The sequence below is a fragment of the Microcaecilia unicolor genome, chromosome 11 (genome assembly GCF_901765095.1).
Source record: "Microcaecilia unicolor chromosome 11, aMicUni1.1, whole genome shotgun sequence".
Taxonomy (NCBI): domain Eukaryota; kingdom Metazoa; phylum Chordata; class Amphibia; order Gymnophiona; family Siphonopidae; genus Microcaecilia; species Microcaecilia unicolor.
This window is the reverse complement of record NC_044041.1, coordinates 17,003,837-17,020,886: the sequence shown is the minus strand read 5'-3', so window position 1 is coordinate 17,020,886 and position 17,050 is coordinate 17,003,837. Positions and strand designations below refer to the sequence as shown.

At 44.7% G+C, this 17,050-nt stretch overlaps 1 protein-coding gene across 1 annotated transcript in view; it reads left to right on the top strand.

The window, feature by feature from the left end:
* LOC115480834 (rab5 GDP/GTP exchange factor-like) overlaps positions 1-16,604 on the top strand; it is a 33,613-nt gene extending 17,009 nt beyond the window's left edge. The window contains 7 exon segments of the mRNA XM_030219765.1: positions 666-679; positions 681-818; positions 1,716-1,785; positions 4,845-4,980; positions 5,196-5,287; positions 10,300-10,556; positions 15,401-16,604. Coding sequence (XP_030075625.1) covers positions 666-679; positions 681-818; positions 1,716-1,785; positions 4,845-4,980; positions 5,196-5,287; positions 10,300-10,556; positions 15,401-15,760 — 1,067 coding nt within the window. The 3' untranslated portion in view covers positions 15,761-16,604.
* The last annotated feature ends 446 nt before the right edge of the window (positions 16,605-17,050 follow it).

Genomic DNA, 17,050 nt, shown 5'->3' with positions numbered 1-17,050 from the left:
GGGCTGTACTAGGGACCAGAGAGGGGTTTTTTGGTTGTCTCTTTTTTTTTTGTTGTTGTTTTTGGAGTCAGACTTGTGGACAGGGTGGCTGTGCATTAGACACCAGGGATGCAGTTTAAATCAGGGGTCAGGGTGGTTTGTTGGGGCTGATGCAGACCGATGTGACTCTTTTTTTTTTTTTTTTTTTAATGTCGCCTTTCCTGCCTGGGCTTGAACCACAGCTAATCACTACTCAAGCACTGACAGGAAAGATTGTGGCAGGGATGTCAGGTCAGGCTATGCTGCCCTAGATCTGGAGAATAAATTCTTGTTATAACTGCACATGAAAGCTACCGTTTCCTTCTCTGCTTGGGCATGAAATACTTAATGGGCTCATGTGTGTTCATTTTAATGCAATGTATGTCCATGTATTCCAGGTGAATTAATCCCTTTCTGCATTGTACAACCATGAAACCTGCATGGTTAGACTCCTGGTAGCTTTCTGCATTGCTTTTCAATACTGACCTCATTATGGTGGCTATATATATATCTATATATATATATATATATATATATAATCATGCCCATCATTTATGGTATGTGATATGTGTAGGCCTCTCTCTGTGGGTCATTTCATTTGTAAGGTCAGAAGTTATTTGATTGTTTGTATTTCACTTTGTTTTCAGACATTTTGCCGGTTTTCCCCACTGGACCCCCAGACTAACCCTATACCCAGGACAAGTGATTTCACAGACTTTCTGAAGTCTCTTCGGAAACCAGCAACTCAGTTCGTTCAGAAACACTGTATCAGCTTCATTGAGACCATTCAGAGCAAAAAGGTACTTTTCCAAGCTCAGCACTTCCTGATTCTGTATCACATCTTGGTTATAGTTTGCTTCAGCTCGCTCTCGTTCCCAGAGGACATAAAAAGTTGCTTCTGCTCTGTATGTGATCAGGATCATCGTGGGAGGGGAAGGGGTTTTCTGTTTCACTAGACCAGTAAATTTAGTGCTAATTTGTAGTAAGTTTGGAGTCTGTATTTTACATACCACAGCAGAGCATGCTGGGAAAGAGCTTGTCTCATGTCTTTTTATATTCTGTGTGTACATTTGAGCATCTATATCCTAGCCCCTGTATAAAGGCTGCACCATGGCGTGCTAGAAGTAAGGCATATACATCTCTGCATGTTATATAGATGGTAGGAGAAGGGATTATTTTTGTGCCTTGGGTGCCTTCTCCGGAGTAGCCCCCACACTCTGGAATACACTGCCTGAAAGGCTCCGCTTAACACAAGACTATCTCTACTTCAGGAAACAGGTGAAAGCTTGGCTCTTCAACCAGGCCTTTAATGGAAGAAGTAACTAACTTGTTAGTCTCACTCACACACACAAGGATTGACTCAGGCTGCACATACTGCAGCAGGACATGTTTATCCACTCCTACCCTAGCTAAGATAATATTTAACCATCTCTCTGGCCTCATGTGCAACTTTCTCTAAATCAGTCACCTTAATGTTCTATTATGTATTGTGTTGACTTTGTAAGTAGTATACTATGCCATACTTCTGTATTGTTTTTGAATATTTTTACTGCTGTAATTGCCTATTGCTCATGTTCTATTCTTACTGTACACTGCCTTGAGTGAATTCCTTCAAAAAGGCGGTAAATCCAAATAAATAAGACAGAAGAGATGTACTAGGATGAGTTCTGTTTAATCCTTTTGACTCTTGTCTGCAGGGTATACCTGTACAGGAGCAGTCTGATCTGGTTCAGGATTTCTACCAAAGCATGACATCACATTTTCAGAGTGAGTTTTGTCTGCTGTCTAGAGTGACAGTATAATTTGCAGTTTCTCTTAAACTAGCCGTTGAGCCCGTGAAAACGGGTTACTTTTGAATGGGGGGGGGGGGGTTCCGCGCCCCCCCCCCCCCCCCGGAGTCGCCGCCACCCCTCCACCCAGCCTGAGCAGCACTGTAAACTTACATCAGCAAAGCTGCCGTCGGGGCGGGCTTCCTTCTCTGCCTGTGTCCCGCCCTCGTGTGACGTAACGTCGGCGAGGGCGGGACAAGGCAGAGAAGGAAGCCCGACGGCAGCTTTGCTGATGGGCCTGCTGCTGCGTGCTGATGTAAGTTTACAGTGCTGCTCGGGCCGGGTGGAGGGGCGGTGGCAACTCCGGGGGAGGGGGAGCGGTTCCGACGTCTGCAGCATGCCAGTAGAGACTTCCCTCTCTGTCCCGCCCCCGTATTGAAGCGGGGGCGGGGCAGAGAGGGAAGTCTCTACTGCGCATTTGCGAGTGAGTACGGTCACTCGCCGTTTATATGTTTGATATGAATTTGAAATACTGTTTGGGGTTTTTTTCACTTTCTGCCTCTCGCATACCTCTGTGTCTAGCCTTGGGCTTGGCTCAATGTTGCTCTGCTACCTTTACCTGATGTGATAGCTGGTGCTGGGTTAGCATTATTCTCTGGCTACCAGTGGATGAGTTCCTTCCCCTATCCAGGTTTAACAGGGTCTTTCTCCATCAGCATCTTACTTATTTATTCGTTGCATTTGTATCCCACATTTCCCCACCTATTTGCAGGCTCAATGTGGCTTACATTGTTCCGTCATGGCGATCGCCATTTCCGGAGTGAGAGAGACAAGTGGTATTACAATAAAGATAATGATTGACATAGTAGATTAAACAGTCAAGTATAAAGAGTTCATATTCGGACTAAGAGATAAAGTGGTATTACGTTAAAGTTCATTCGTGGTAGAGTAGACCTTGGTAATCGAGTTTTATCCAGTTCAGGCTTATGCTTCAGGCTTTATGCATGTTTATTTGGAATTTGCTGTACCACCTAATCTGGCATACAGGTTTAGGTGGTTTGCAGTACTAAAAATAAAAATTCAGAACCAGAAAGGAACACCAAATAAATTTAACAAACACTATCATACCACAGCTCAAAGAAAGATCCATTAAAAACACACAGCCTGTAGGGGGTCGGCAGGCAGTGTAACTGGAAACTATTAGTAAGATGCAGATATAGAGAAAGTCACGCAAAAGAAGTGAATCTTGAGGAGAATTTTACATTTTTTTAAAAAGAGAACGAATAGGAGGTGGAAGATCATTGCAGGGCTTAAGACCAAGGGAAAAGCAGAATGTCTGGTGGATTCAAGGTGAGCTCATCTAGGAGGGGGGAAGGACAATACTTGTGACCACCAAGGGGAATGAAAGGTGGTATATGGAATGGTTAAAGTAGACAAATATTCATAAATCCCTCTATGTAGGTAGAACGAGAGGACATGAAATGAGGTTGAAGGGGGGCAGCCTCAGGAAAGATGTCAGGAAGTATTTTTTCACAGAGAGGGTGGTGGATGCTTGGAATGCCCTCCCGCGGGAGGTGGTGGAGATGAAAACGGTAACGGAATTCAAACATGCGTGGGATATGCATAAAGGAATCCTGTGCAGAAGGAATGGATCCTGCAGAACTGCACAGTGAAGGGGATAGGAGGGGGAAGTGCAAGTAGAGGGAGCGAACGTGTAAGAAACCACCCCCATTAGTCAATTCCTTAGCGTCCCTCCGGACTGGACCAGGATTGGACTGATGGGTTGTTCTCGCCTTCCAGCAGGTGGAGACTGAGAAAAAAACTGTGACTCTAGAGAGCCAGTAAGAGCCCTGGTCATGTGACCCTAGCCTCAGTATTTTCTCAGTCTCCAGCAGGCAGGTGAGTCCATTAGTCTCTCTCTCTTTCTCTTTTAGAGGTTAATAATAAGAACAATACTGGTGGTGGACTTTGGTTCTGAGGAACTGAGTTCGATTCCCACTTCAGGCACAGGCAGCTCCTTATGACTCTGGGCAAGTCACTTAACCCTCCGTTGCCCCATGTAAGCCGCATTGAGCCTGCCATGAGTGGGAAAGCACAGGGTACAAATGTAACAAAAATAAAATAGATTCTATTGGAGATTCTACATGGAATGTTGCTATTCCACTAGCAACATTCCATGTAGAAGGCTACGCAGGCTTCTGTTTCTGTGAGTCTGACGTCCTACACGTACAGAAGCAGAAGCCTGCGCGGCCACATTGGTGATCTGCAAGGGCCGACTTCTGCATGGAATGTTGCTAGTGGAATAGCAACATTCTACATTCCATGTAGAATCTCAAATAGGAGGAGTGGCCTAGTGGTTAGGGTGGTGGACTTTGGTCCTGGGGAACTGAGGAACTGACTTCGATTCCCACTTCAGGCACAGGCAGCTCCTTGTGACTCTGGACAAGTCACTTAACCCTCCATTGTCCCCATGTAAGCCGCATTGAGCCTGCCATGAGTGGGAAAGCGCGGGGTACAACTGTAATAAAAATAAATAATGCTTCTTTTTCTGTGCCTGGGGAATCTCTGTTAGAGGCTTGGCAGCTAGGGATTTCTTTTCTTTCTTTTCCAGCCTCTGGGGTGTTATACTCGGGTGCCCCGAGTCCCTTCCTCCCCATCTCCCTTACTTAGTGGGAAGGGCTACTCTTTCAGTTGAAAGTTGTATTGCCTTTGGAAGAGGCAGCCACAATAGGAAGTTACATTGTTTATGGGACATAAGGATCACTTAGCAAACCTAGCTTCAAGGGGTTACCAGGCCTTGGCCTTTTCTGTAACTGAGAGACCATTGTGAACTCTGATTCCAATTGGATTCAACTAGTATTTCTTTAGAGTCCAGTGGAGAGAAAGGTGTTGAGCTGCTCGTTGATTAGACCCCACAGCATACGTGACTAGTACGATCACAACCTGTTCCCTCAATGTATTCCCTTGTAATCATTACTTTGGCAAGAGTTTCCAGTGTGGTATTAAGGCATGCATAGGAGGAGAATATGCCTATGAAACCAGCTTTGTGCTTCGTAGATTACCCTACCGAGGAGAGTGACCGCATGATGGATAATATCGAAAAGATGGTTATGACACAACTGTATAAGTCTGTCTTCTGCCCAGATAACTCGCAAGATGAGCAAAAGGATCTATCGATACAGAGACACATACGGTAAGAAAGGAGGTGGGGATACTGCAGTCAGCCGCTTTCTGCTGTACGAGTAGCATTTTTTGTTAAACTACACTAACATTATTCCCAGGGCATCAGTTTTGGCAAAAGCCCTAACCCATGTGCCTGGGGATGTTTGCATTTTATCTCAGACCAGTGGAGGACATGGATGCTGAGTTGTGGGGGTCTGTGGTAATTAATAACTTGTTTGTGTTCAGCTCCTTACATTGGGTAACTCCTGAGATGCTGCATGCTCCAATTAATGAAGGGAAAGCGGAGGTCAGAGATGATATCTTTTTTGCAGTTACAGGTTGGTGAGTTTATTCATCCTTTTGTAAATTTATCATCCCACATAACCACCTGCCTTTCCAAGTCCAGTGAATTGCTGAAAGTTGACGTTTATGTTCCAGAATTTTGTGCTTTTTCGGTGTCGAGGTTCTGTTCAGATTCTCAACCCAGGCTGTCTTAAACAATTGATAGAGAACATCTTCTGTTTTAATACTAAGGGGTATGTTTACTAAGGCGTGTTAGCGTTTTTAAGGCGCCTTTAAAGTTAAGGCGTGTTAAACGTTAACACGCCAATAAGTTCCTATGAGAACATTAGCGTTTAATGCGTGTTTAAAATGCTAACGCACCTATAGCGTGCCTTAGTAAACAAACCACTGTGTAAGGTACAAAGAAATAGGTTACTTGCACCGGCTTTTCCACTAACGTTAGGTAGTTTCTTTTAGGTCCAACATTACCACTTATTCTTATACTGATGGCAAAGTTGCTTACCTGCAAAGGAGGTTCTCTACGGACAGCAGGGAAATGGCACACAAAGGGACCCTTTTACTGTCTGGTAGAAGAGCTACCGCCAGGTTTGCACAAGGAAAATCGGCCCTACCACCAGGATCGCTCAGGATCCCAGTGGTAGTTCCGGTTTCCTGCATGTGCTGTTTCTGGTGCTAGGAATTTTTTTTTTTTTAAATTTTCTAGCGCCTGGCAGTAATCGGGCAGCGCTGTGTGCTGTCCTGTTACCACCCGGTTAGCGCTGGAGGCGGTAAGGGCTCCCAAAGCAAATGGATGTTCGCCAATGTGTTTCGTTAGTGCATGGCCATTTACTGACCCTTTAAAGAAAATTACCTTTTACCCAAGACAGTAAAAGGTGGCCTTAGCGCGTGGTAATCCCGTGCGCTGACGCCACTGTGGACCACCTTTTACTGCTGTTTGGTAAAAGGACCCCTAAATTGTGACATCAGCAGGATGCCTCATCACCAGGACATGTTCTGCTTTAGCTGAAGGAATCTAGTGAAAAACTTTCTCAAATGTAGGCAGGTGCTCATGTGCCAGCAACTAGCCTCCCCTTTCTGTTCGGTTCATATCACAGTTACTGGGGTAAGGGGGTGGGAATGAGTGGCTGTATTTTTCTACTAGATTCCGCTTCTCGCATATATTTTTGTATATTGGTTGATATTTTGAGTATGCTTTATTACTTTATGTAATTGATACATATAGGGTTTTTTTTTTTTTTTAGGAAGTTTGCTTGTTTAGTTTGCAAACCACCTAAATACCTTTTCCTTTTTATTTAGTGACTAGTGCAACCAAGCCCGTTTCTTCAAAAATGAAACGGGCCCTAGGAAGGCTCTTGTCTAAGCGATTTCTCCTCTCTCCCCTGCCCTCCTCTCCATGTCCCGTGATTCTGACCTCCCCTCCGTGTGCCGTGATTCTCCCCTTCATGTCCAGCAATTCTCCTCTGCCCAGCCCTCCCCTCCGTATCCCAGGATTCTGGCCTCCCTTCCATGTCCAGCGATTCTCCTTTGCCCTGCCCTCCGTATCCCAGGATTCTGGCCTCCCTTCCATGTCCAGCGATTCTCCCCTGCCCTCCCTTCCGTGTCCCGCGATTCTCCCTTTGCCTCCCATCACCTCCATGTCCAACAATTCTCCACCCTGCCCTCCCCTCCGTGTGCCGTGATTCTCCCCTTCATGTCCAGCAATTCTCCTCTGCCCAGCCCTCCCCTCCGTATCCCAGGATTCTGGCCTCCCTTCCATGTCCAGCGATTCTCCTTTGCCCTGCCCTCCCCTCCGTATCCCAGCATTCTGGCCTCCCTTCCATGTCCAGCGATTCTCCTTTGCCCTGCCCTCCCTATCCCAAGATTCTGGCCTCCCTTCCATATCCAGCGATTCTCCCCTGCCCTCCCTTCCGTGTCCCGCGATTCTCCTTTGCCTCCCATCACCTCCATGTCCAACAATTCTCCACCCTGCCCTCCAATCCGTGTGCCGCGATTCTCCTCTGCCCTCCCCCCCCCCCCCGTCCTGCGATTCTGTCCTCCCTCCATGTCCAGCGATTGTCCTGTACCCTGCTACCCTGCCCTCCCATCCATTCGTAACATCCTGACGTCAGCTCGCCTCCAGCGTTCCCTTCCCTCTCACTGTTCTGCCCTCCACTGATGTCATTTCGTCTTTACGCGAGGGCGGGACAGTAAGAGGGAACGCTGGAGGCTTGCTGACGTCAGGATGTTACGAACCCAGCCAGCCATAGAACGTTGAGGTACAAATTATTATATAGATTATTCTTGTGAGAAAAAAAAGTTTGTTTTTTGGTGTCCCTCTTATTTTGGTTCTTTCTCCATATACATCAGAGAGAATGCAAACACCTTTGTTAATACCCTTTTTATTTGATCTTCCTGTCCCACCGGTGGACTCTTTTCGTTACTTAGGTATGATTATCGAGAGTAGCTTTTCTTTCAATAAGCAAGTTTCCCAAATGGTTAAATCTGTTTTTTTTGGCTGTGCCACTATTTGGATTTCTCTTCTCTTCATACATTATTACACACTTTGTCATATCAAGGTTAGATTACTGTAATTTAATTTATAATGGTCTTCCCCATAGTCAGTTATGTTGTTTACAAACCCTGCAAAAAAACAGCTGCTAGATTACTTTTCAATACCAAGAGATCAGAAAACATTACTCCACTGCTTGTGTAGCTTCACTGGCTCCCTGTAAAATTCATGTCACAATTATAAGGTAGTCATCCTCACACACAAGGTTTCCATACAGGCAAACCCTTATACCTTTCTTCCCTAATCATCCCTATGCCCTCCGTTCCCTTGGCTCCCATCGACTAGTTCTACCCCCTCCCAGGTAGGTTCATTACGAAACTACCAGAAAGACAGCATTTTACTTCTTGGCACCATACCTCTGGGACAGCTTGCCCCCAGATATTAGCGCAGAGACCTCTTTTATCGGTTTTTAAGTGTCACTCAAAACTTATTTTTTTTTCACTTACCTTTTAACGTTTTACCCTAACCATGTCCTGATTCCTGTTTCCTTGTCAGCCCTCCAGACCAGTCCAGCAGTGTTCCGTGGGTAATGCTCACCTACCAGCAGATGGGAGACTGGACTGGTCTTGAGGGCCTAAAGGAAAGAAAATTAGCAGGTAAGCCTTAATTTCTCCTTTTACAGCACGATCCACAAAACACAAGAAGTTGTGGGTTTCTATGAACTCTATTATAATTAGTGTGTAAATGCTTCCCTACTCTTTTTGTTGATTGAGCTCTTTCCTGTCATTAATTGAATTCCTTTCTATCTCTATTAAATTGTTGATTTTAAAACTATACACCGCTTTGACCTTCCCAAAGAAAGGGTGGTGTATCAGACCTTGATTAAACTTAAAACTTATGTATACTAAATGGCAATTGTTGAGCTGAGAATTACCTTTTAAAGAATCTGGTAAGGTTTACTACCTGGGCAGTGTAAGCTTGCAGGGCTTGTAGGGATTTTGGCATACTGATTGGCCATGCACACTGTCCACATGAGTCTGGACAATAATGTTTAGTGAAAGCAGGGACTGAACATTTAGCTTTCGCTCTGAGTTGGTATACCAGTATGGCATGTTGGTAAGTATGTTGTGCGAAAGCAAAAAATGTATAGAGCTTAATACTTACTTTGAGATTGAGTCACTAAGAGACTCCAAAGAGCTTTATGAAAAATATAAACAATCCTTTTATTAATCCAACAGTATCCAGACTCTCCAGCAGGGTTGAGCTCTCACAGAAAGATAAAGGGACCCTTTTACTAAGCGGCAGTAAGCCCATCGCAGGCTTATTGCGCGCCAATCTGAAGCTACTGCTGGCCCAATGCAGGCGCAGGTGGAGTAGCCTAGTGGTTAGTGCAGCGGACTTTGATCCTGGGGAACTGGGTTCAATTCCTACTGCAGCTCCTTGTGACTCTGGGCAAGTCACTTAACCCTCCATTGCCCCTGCTACAAAATAAGTACCTGAATATATGTAAAACCGCTTTGAATGTAGTTGCAAAAACCTCAGAAAGGTGGTATATCAAGTCCCATTTCCCTTTCCCTTATGACATCACAATATCAGAAGTGAGCCAAGTATTGGGCAATCAAGCCATTGTGACATCACTGATGAGGTTGGCTCTTATTGGTGGAATGAGTGGAGGAGTAGCCTAGTGGTTAGTGCAGTGGACTTTGATCCTCAAGAACTGAGTTCAATTCCCACTGCAGCTCCTTGTGACTCTGGGCAAGTCACTTAACCCTACATTGCCCCTGGTACAAAATAAGTACCTGAATAGATGTAAACCGCTTTGAATGTAGTTGCAAAACCTCAGAAAGGCAGTAGATCAAGTCCCATTTCCCTTTCCTCCTTTCCCTTATGACATCACAATATCAGAAGTGAGCCAAGTATAGGGCAATCAAGCCATTGTGACATCACTGATGAGGTTGGCTCTTATTGGTGGAATGAGTGGAGGAGTAGCCTAGTGGTTAGTGCAGTGGACTTTGATCCTGGGGAAACTGGGTTCGATTCCCACTGCAGCTCCTTGTGACTCTGGGCAAGTCACTTAACCCTCCATTGCCCCTGGTACAAAATAAGTACCTGAATATATGTAAACTGCTTTGAATGTAGTTGCAATAGAAATCAAACAAAATAAAACATGGGTGGGTTTTTCAGCTACAGAAGAACGTTTCTGGTACTGGGCTGTCACAGCGACATCGTCATGTACTGGATATGCACTCCCCTGGTAAAATGTGTTTACTAGAAGATAAAGCAACTATCTGGGTCTTTGGAAAACATCCTGCTTGATTGAGGCACTTCTTTACTTTTTATTGTTATGATGATTACAAATGTATTAATACAGGCACCTTGGAAGCATTGGAGATGATTAAAGAGTTTGTGTTTAGGCCATAGCAATTCATATCCTTTGAAACTGTTGCTCCTGCATTTTGTTTCACTAAAGCAATTGTCTCTCTTAGTAACATCTATTAGATATATTCTTACTGTACAGTTCTTCACACCAGTCACAAACCTCAATGTTTTGTTATCTAGCAATGATTGAGATGGATTCTAAGCGAGCCCCGCAAGATAAGCTTTCCTGTGTCACCAAAGGCAGCAATTTCTTATTCAAGGCTATCCAGGGCTCAACTCAAGAACCAGCCACTGCCGATGACTTCCTCTCGTCCTTAATATATGCTGTGCTGAAGGCTAATCCTCCGCGGCTCCAGTCCAATCTGCAGTACATCACCCGCTTTTGTTATCCTAAAAGGCTAATGACGGGGGAGGCTGGCTACTGCTTCACCAATCTGGTGAGGAACACATCTGTCTGTCTATGCCGATTTTCTCCCTTTTTTTGGGGGTGGGCATAAGAATTAAAACTCTGCTTTGTTTCCCTGATTTTTAGAGAATTTTTAGAGGAGTGGCCTAGTGGTTAGGGTGGTGGACTTTGTTCCTGGGGAACTGAGGAACTGAGTTCAATTCCCGGCACAGGCAGCTCCTTGTGACTCTGGGCAAGTCACTTAACCCTCCATTGCCTGCCGCGTTGAGCCTGCCATGAGTGGGAAAGTGCGGGGTACAAATGTAACAAAAAATAAAAATATTGCAGAAACAAAATGATGTGACGGTTATAGTTAGAAATGTAAAGTCTGAAAATGTGGATAAAATGTTTTCATTATAGGCTACAGCACTTAGAACAGTCTGTATCATTGATGTACTAAAACAAAATCTCCAAAGAAAAGTCTTGACACTTGCAACAGGAACATTGCCAAAATAATTTCCCTGTGCTTTATGCCATGGTAATGCTTTGCCTTAGAAAAATCTGGTCTTGTCTGTTCTTACTCGACCAGTCCAGAACCATTGGCTTATGCCTGTCAACCAGCAGATGGAGACAGAGAACAGACTTGTGAGCTGTATGTAGAGCACCATTCAGTACTTCCTCCTTGGTATTTCTGTCAAATTCAAAAATGGCTGTCAACAAGATAGGCCTGCAGCCTCACTGAACAAACAGCTACCAGCATAGGCACCTGTGTATTTCAACCCACAGTTATTCTGTTTCCTCTACGACATCTTTGCCCCTTCGCAACTTGACCAGTCATCAAAGCAATCTTCTCTGATGTGGGGTCATGTACCAGGGCTACCTCCGAGACCTTGAAACTATGGTCCTTATGTCTAGCCACCAGATGTCATTACTTCCCAATGAAAGGGGCTGTGACCAACTGCCTCCACAGTATCCCCAGGCTTATGAAATAATGACACAACTTGGAAACATAGCCCAGGTTCTCTACATGGCCGCACTTGACATTAGAAAAGAGAAAGGGGAAAAATCTATGTAATAATCATACTCCCTACACATATAACCAACAATAATTGCTAGCACTTCACATTAAACCACCCCAAAATGCATTATTTTACATTAATTTCAGTGGTCTTATAAACTAGTAAAAAAGCCCCGTTTCTGATGCAAATGAAACGGGGGCTAGCAAGGTTTTCTTCAGAGTATTCATGTGGGAGTGTGTGTGTCCCTGCCCTCTCTCCCTTCCCTTGTGCTGTCTGTCCCCTCCCCCCCCCCCCCCCTCCGAGTCGAGTCCTTCAGTGTTAAGTTTCCTGCTGTGCTGTGTTTGTGTTACAGAGAGAGTGAGGGCGTCTCACTCCCCTCCCCCTTCTGAGTCCTTCACTGTTACAGAGAGAGCGATTTCGTGCTGTGCTGTTTTCCTTCACTGTTTGTGTTACAGAGAGAGCAAGGGTGGGGCAGACACTCATGGGGAAACCGGATATCTCTCCCCCTTCACACTTCCGGCTGGAGGCTTCATAGAACGTTGGTGGTGCCTTTTATATATAGAGATGTTAACATAAAGCTAAAGAAAGTTATTTCGCTTTTGTCGCTCAGGACAATTTTCAAAGCCATTTACCCATCTTGTAACACCTCACTCAAAACTACCCTCCTTCACTGCAGGTAAAACTGCCTGTGCCGTTTCACATTTGTGGGCACTTTTATCCGTGAATGTGTGAGACCAATATGCTTGCTTGTACATCAAGCTTCAAAATTCCCCATACTCTAGTACAGTGGTTCTCAAATCTGTCTTGAGGAATCGCCAACCAGTTGGGTTTTCAGGATATCCCTAATCAATATGCATGAGATAAGCATGCTCCATTATATGCCATTTTCTCTCGTGCATATTCATTAGGACTGTCACTTCCATTATATACAAATCTCTCTCATACATATTCATTGCCACATTGAGCCTGCCAGAGGTGGGAAATTGTGGGATATAAGCCCTATAAAATAAATAATAAATATTTATTACATATTACAAAACAACCTAAACAAGATAACCTAAGATCATTAAAACAATCTGGCCACAAAAGTGACTCACACTGCACTCCCCCAAGCGCTGGTACTCTCGAACTTAATTCATATAGTTGACTCTCAAAACACAATTCCCTGGAAGTAGAAAAGTCACCATCTAGCAAGTCATAACTGTAAAATGTTTATAAAAAGAAATTTGAAAATAGATGAGAAATCATCGCCTGCTTGCAATGTACTTGGTGCTCTCAAAGTTCACCAATCAATACACGTTGACCACTTCACAATCAATAATTCTCAAAAAGCCAACTTGCTTGAAGAAGTCAACCCCCACTTAACCATGGGGTTTTAGAGAGGAAGATCACTGCTACAAACCAGCAATACAGTGCTCAAATGTCGCTCATCATCCTCACAAACAACTTTATTAGGCCTGACGTGACATCATGTTTTGCCACTGGACATTATCAAGAGCCAGAACTAAAAGGCTTTCACAAAACCATTTAGACCATACTTCGATGGAGAAAACCAGTGAGAGGAACTCCTCCCCACTGCCAAAGTCTCAGTATTCCTCAGAGAAGATGATCTCTTGTGTACCTGTTCTGCATAGCTCTGACACCTTAACTGTATTCTTTCAAGGGCCAGGCCATAAGACAAAATCAAGATGGGTCTTCCGTTGGAACTGGCCAAGTCGGGCATAATGTTTACCCCTCCAATGGTTGGACTACTTCAGTCTGTTCACCCTTCTGTGGGCCTGGATTTTGCAGACCGACTACCTGTTTTTCTGGGCCAGTTTAGCGATACCAGGTCAACCTTGGATGAGAAGTTCTCTTTTGCAATACTTGACCCAGAAGTGGCGAGGGAGGGAACACAAAGAACCCGTCACTGAAGACACTCTTGAAACAAGGCATCCAAGCCCTCGCTTTCCAGCAACTGAAAAAAACAATATACTTTTGCATTCTGATTTGTCACAATTAAATCCATGACCAGAGTGCCCCAGCTACTCTTGATCAGAACAAAGGCCTCCTTGGAAAGGCTCCACTCCCTTGGGTCCAGGAAAACACCTGCACAGGAAATCTACTTCCACATTCTGATCTCTTGTGATAGGAGATGCAATATGGGATTCTGCCCACCACAGCAGGAGCGAGACTTCTTGGGCTACCGTCACACTTCTCTATCCTCCCTGACAGTTGACATAGGCTGCCATTGTGGGAAAAGATTCTACTACTACTACTACTACTATTTAGCATTTCTATAGCGCTACAAGGCATACGCAGCGCTGCACAAACATAGAAGAAAGACAGTCCCTGCTCAAAGAGCTTACAATCTAATAGACAAAAAATAAATAAAGTAAGCAAATCAAATCGATTAAATGAGAACCGGGAAGGAAGAGAGGAGGGTAGGTGGAGGCGAGTGGTTACAAGTGGTACAAGATTCTGAACACTTTGTCATGGATCAGGAGCTGAAAGGCCTGAAGAGCCTTCCCAAATGACATCTCTTGTCCATTTGGTTGATGGACCTCTTCAGTCATCAACCGTTTCCCTTGCACTACCTGGCCCTGACAGTGTGTCCCCCTCCCTACCATTCAGACTGGCATCTGTCATTATCCAACTGGGGTTCTCCAGACTCCAAGTCCACACTTTTGCAAAGATTTTGCTGGTTCAACCAAATGGAAGATGGCACTTGTAACTGAGAGTGTGCTCACCATTGGTCTAGTAGCAGTCTCTGAACTGTCACATCTGTACATGATCTCACTGAACCAACTTAGTGGTTCCTGCCGTGGAGCTTATAACCTGCATGTAGTCTCGTGCTAAAGCCTCAGCTGAAAGGGTGGCAGAAAAATGAGTGCCCAAAAGCAGGAGCAAAAATGGCTGTTCACACACTTTTTAGACAGCTGTGAGAGGGAATAAGCACAGTTGCTACAGCTGGCACAGATAGCTCCATATGTGTTTACCTACCGCACACATGCCACTCAGCCTGCTGCCACAAATTTCTCTGGCAGCTGGTGTAGCTGAAGTAGCACTTGGCACGCTCTGAAGGGGCCTTTATCTCTCCTCACTACTGCTGTACACAGTTCTGAGAATCATGTTAGAACTCACCCATCCTGCTTCCAATGTGAACAACCAGCCAAAGGGAAATGCTCCCCTTACCATGCAAAGCCTCCCTCCCAAAAGGGAGCCAAAGATCTCTGGTATATGGCTCCCACTCTTCTGAACTCTCCCTTTTCAGTGCTCCCCCTTTTTTAACCTGATATTCAAAGAGGGTGGCAGGGGGAATCAATCCTCAGCTCCTCCAAACAAGAAGAAGCAAAGGTATTCTCAAAAGATGATGCTCTTATCTGGATTTTAGATTCCACTTCTGACTGAAGCAGCTGAACTGGGTACTCGGTTGTCTAATTGGGGCCAGGAACCTTACCACACCAGTTCAAAGCCAGCTGCTGAAGACAGAGAAATACAGAGGAGCAAATGCTGTTTGGTGATGTGACCTTCTCTTGGAAAACGTGACTAACGTCACTAGTGTGATGTTTTCCCAAAGACAGTTACATATAGGGCAGAGCTCAGGGCTCACAAGTCATGGTTCTCCACTCTGGTTCAGGACTGGTCAGGTGAATAAGGAATTTGTTTTTCCTCTTTGGATTTGTCTCTTTTCATTGTTTCCTGTTACTTGTTCTTTTCTTCTTTCTCTTTGCTACTACAAATCATTTCTCTCCCGTCTCTAAAAAAAAAAAAAAAATGTCAGCCTCTTAAATTCCTGGGAATGCATAGGTAAAATCAGTACTTACAGATTTTTTTTTTTTGTTTGTCTGTTCATTTGTATGCGGTAATGATAGCATGTGTTCTGCATTCTTTCCAGTGTTGCGCTGTTGCTTTCATTGAAAAGTTGGATGCCTCAGCACTCAGTCTATCCCGAGAAGAATTTGACCAGCATATGCAAGGCCAAAGATTACAAGTTCGAAGGATTCCACTTTGTCTGTTGAAATCTGATTGGCCAGGACTGCAGCAAATACAACAGAATCAGAAGCTCCTAGTGGAACTCAGGGCTCGACAGGACAGAGTTATCCGAGGAGTCCAAAATATGCAACAGGAGCTGAAAGACTGGCCTCAGTCAATTGGGAAGGAGGTGCAGGAGATAATGAACAGATTCCCATTGCATATCCCACTGCCAAAAGTGCAGCTTCCACTGGCAGGCATAGTCCGTTCTTCAGAAAATTAGCCCAGTGATAAAAGAAACTCCAGTACCATCAGGCAGAAGTATGAAATGTAACCATTCAGGTTTCCCCAGGTAAGGGTGTAGAAAAAAAATTCATACAGAAAGCAAATACAACAAATTTGAGTGGAAACACAAGTTTGCCCTGAAATTTCTTTATCAGAATTAGCCCAAAGTACACTGTGACTAACATCTGACTAGTACAGAGAAAGACCACATACTAAGTATACAAGTGACGGACCATGTTCTGCTCTGGATTTGCAGTACCAGTAACGTAAATTCATACGTATAGCTTACACAGTTCTTTTATTTTCTTCCTGTTAGTCATATGGAGGCTTGACTTGACCCTTTCAATACCATCAGAATTTATCTGAGCCGTACACAACTGAGATGCATCACTTCTAGGAGACTAACACCCTGGGTCTGGTATTGCCTAGCCTATGACATTTATGCGATTCTACTTTGGAAATGTTTACAAAATTGGACAATTTACATAGCACCTCAGCTATTCTGGTATAAAGCCACTACGTATAGTGCAAGCCAGTATTTTGGAACTAATTTCTGTGGGAAGGTCTGATTGTGATCAGGGAAGTGCCATAATTATTTATAAGCCTCTTTCTGTCTGAGCCAGGGACATTGTTTTCCTTCTGATTTCTAAATATTAAAAGTTTACATTGGTGGATGAGCTTAGCCCAAGCACAAATTCTTTTCACACGGTAGATAACAAACAATACATGTTTTTCTGCCTCTTTCAGATGTGGTTTGTTTAGTTGATTGTATGTAATTAAAAACCCTAATGAAAAATCTAACTTAGCTTATACCTTAACCAAAACCCTCATGAGATATATCTTATATAATATTTCTCACCCCCAACGTTCGAAACCTGGCTGCCTGGTGTCCGTAACTTGGGTCTCCGAAGCCCTCTGACATCACGACACATTACGCAGAAAACCAATCAAGTTGGACTCTGTGTGTGCGTGCGTCTGACGTCAGACGCACAATCACAAACTGAGTCCAACTTCACTGCGTTTTCCTCCGCGCGCCGCCGAGAAGGGGAGACTTCGGCCGGCTGGCAGGGGGTTGGGGTCCCCCGCCAGCACAGGTACGCCAGAGCGGCTGGGGTGGTTTGGCGGAGGGAACGGGGGCTCCTGACGCTCGCGACGGGGGGTCCACAGGTCAGGAACTGCGAGGGAGGAGGGTCTAAAAATCGGAGAGAGGAAGCCATGGAGGTGGGGTCTCGAACTTGGACAGCGGGAGGGAGGGGTCTGGAACACGGAGGGGGGGGGTCTGTAATTC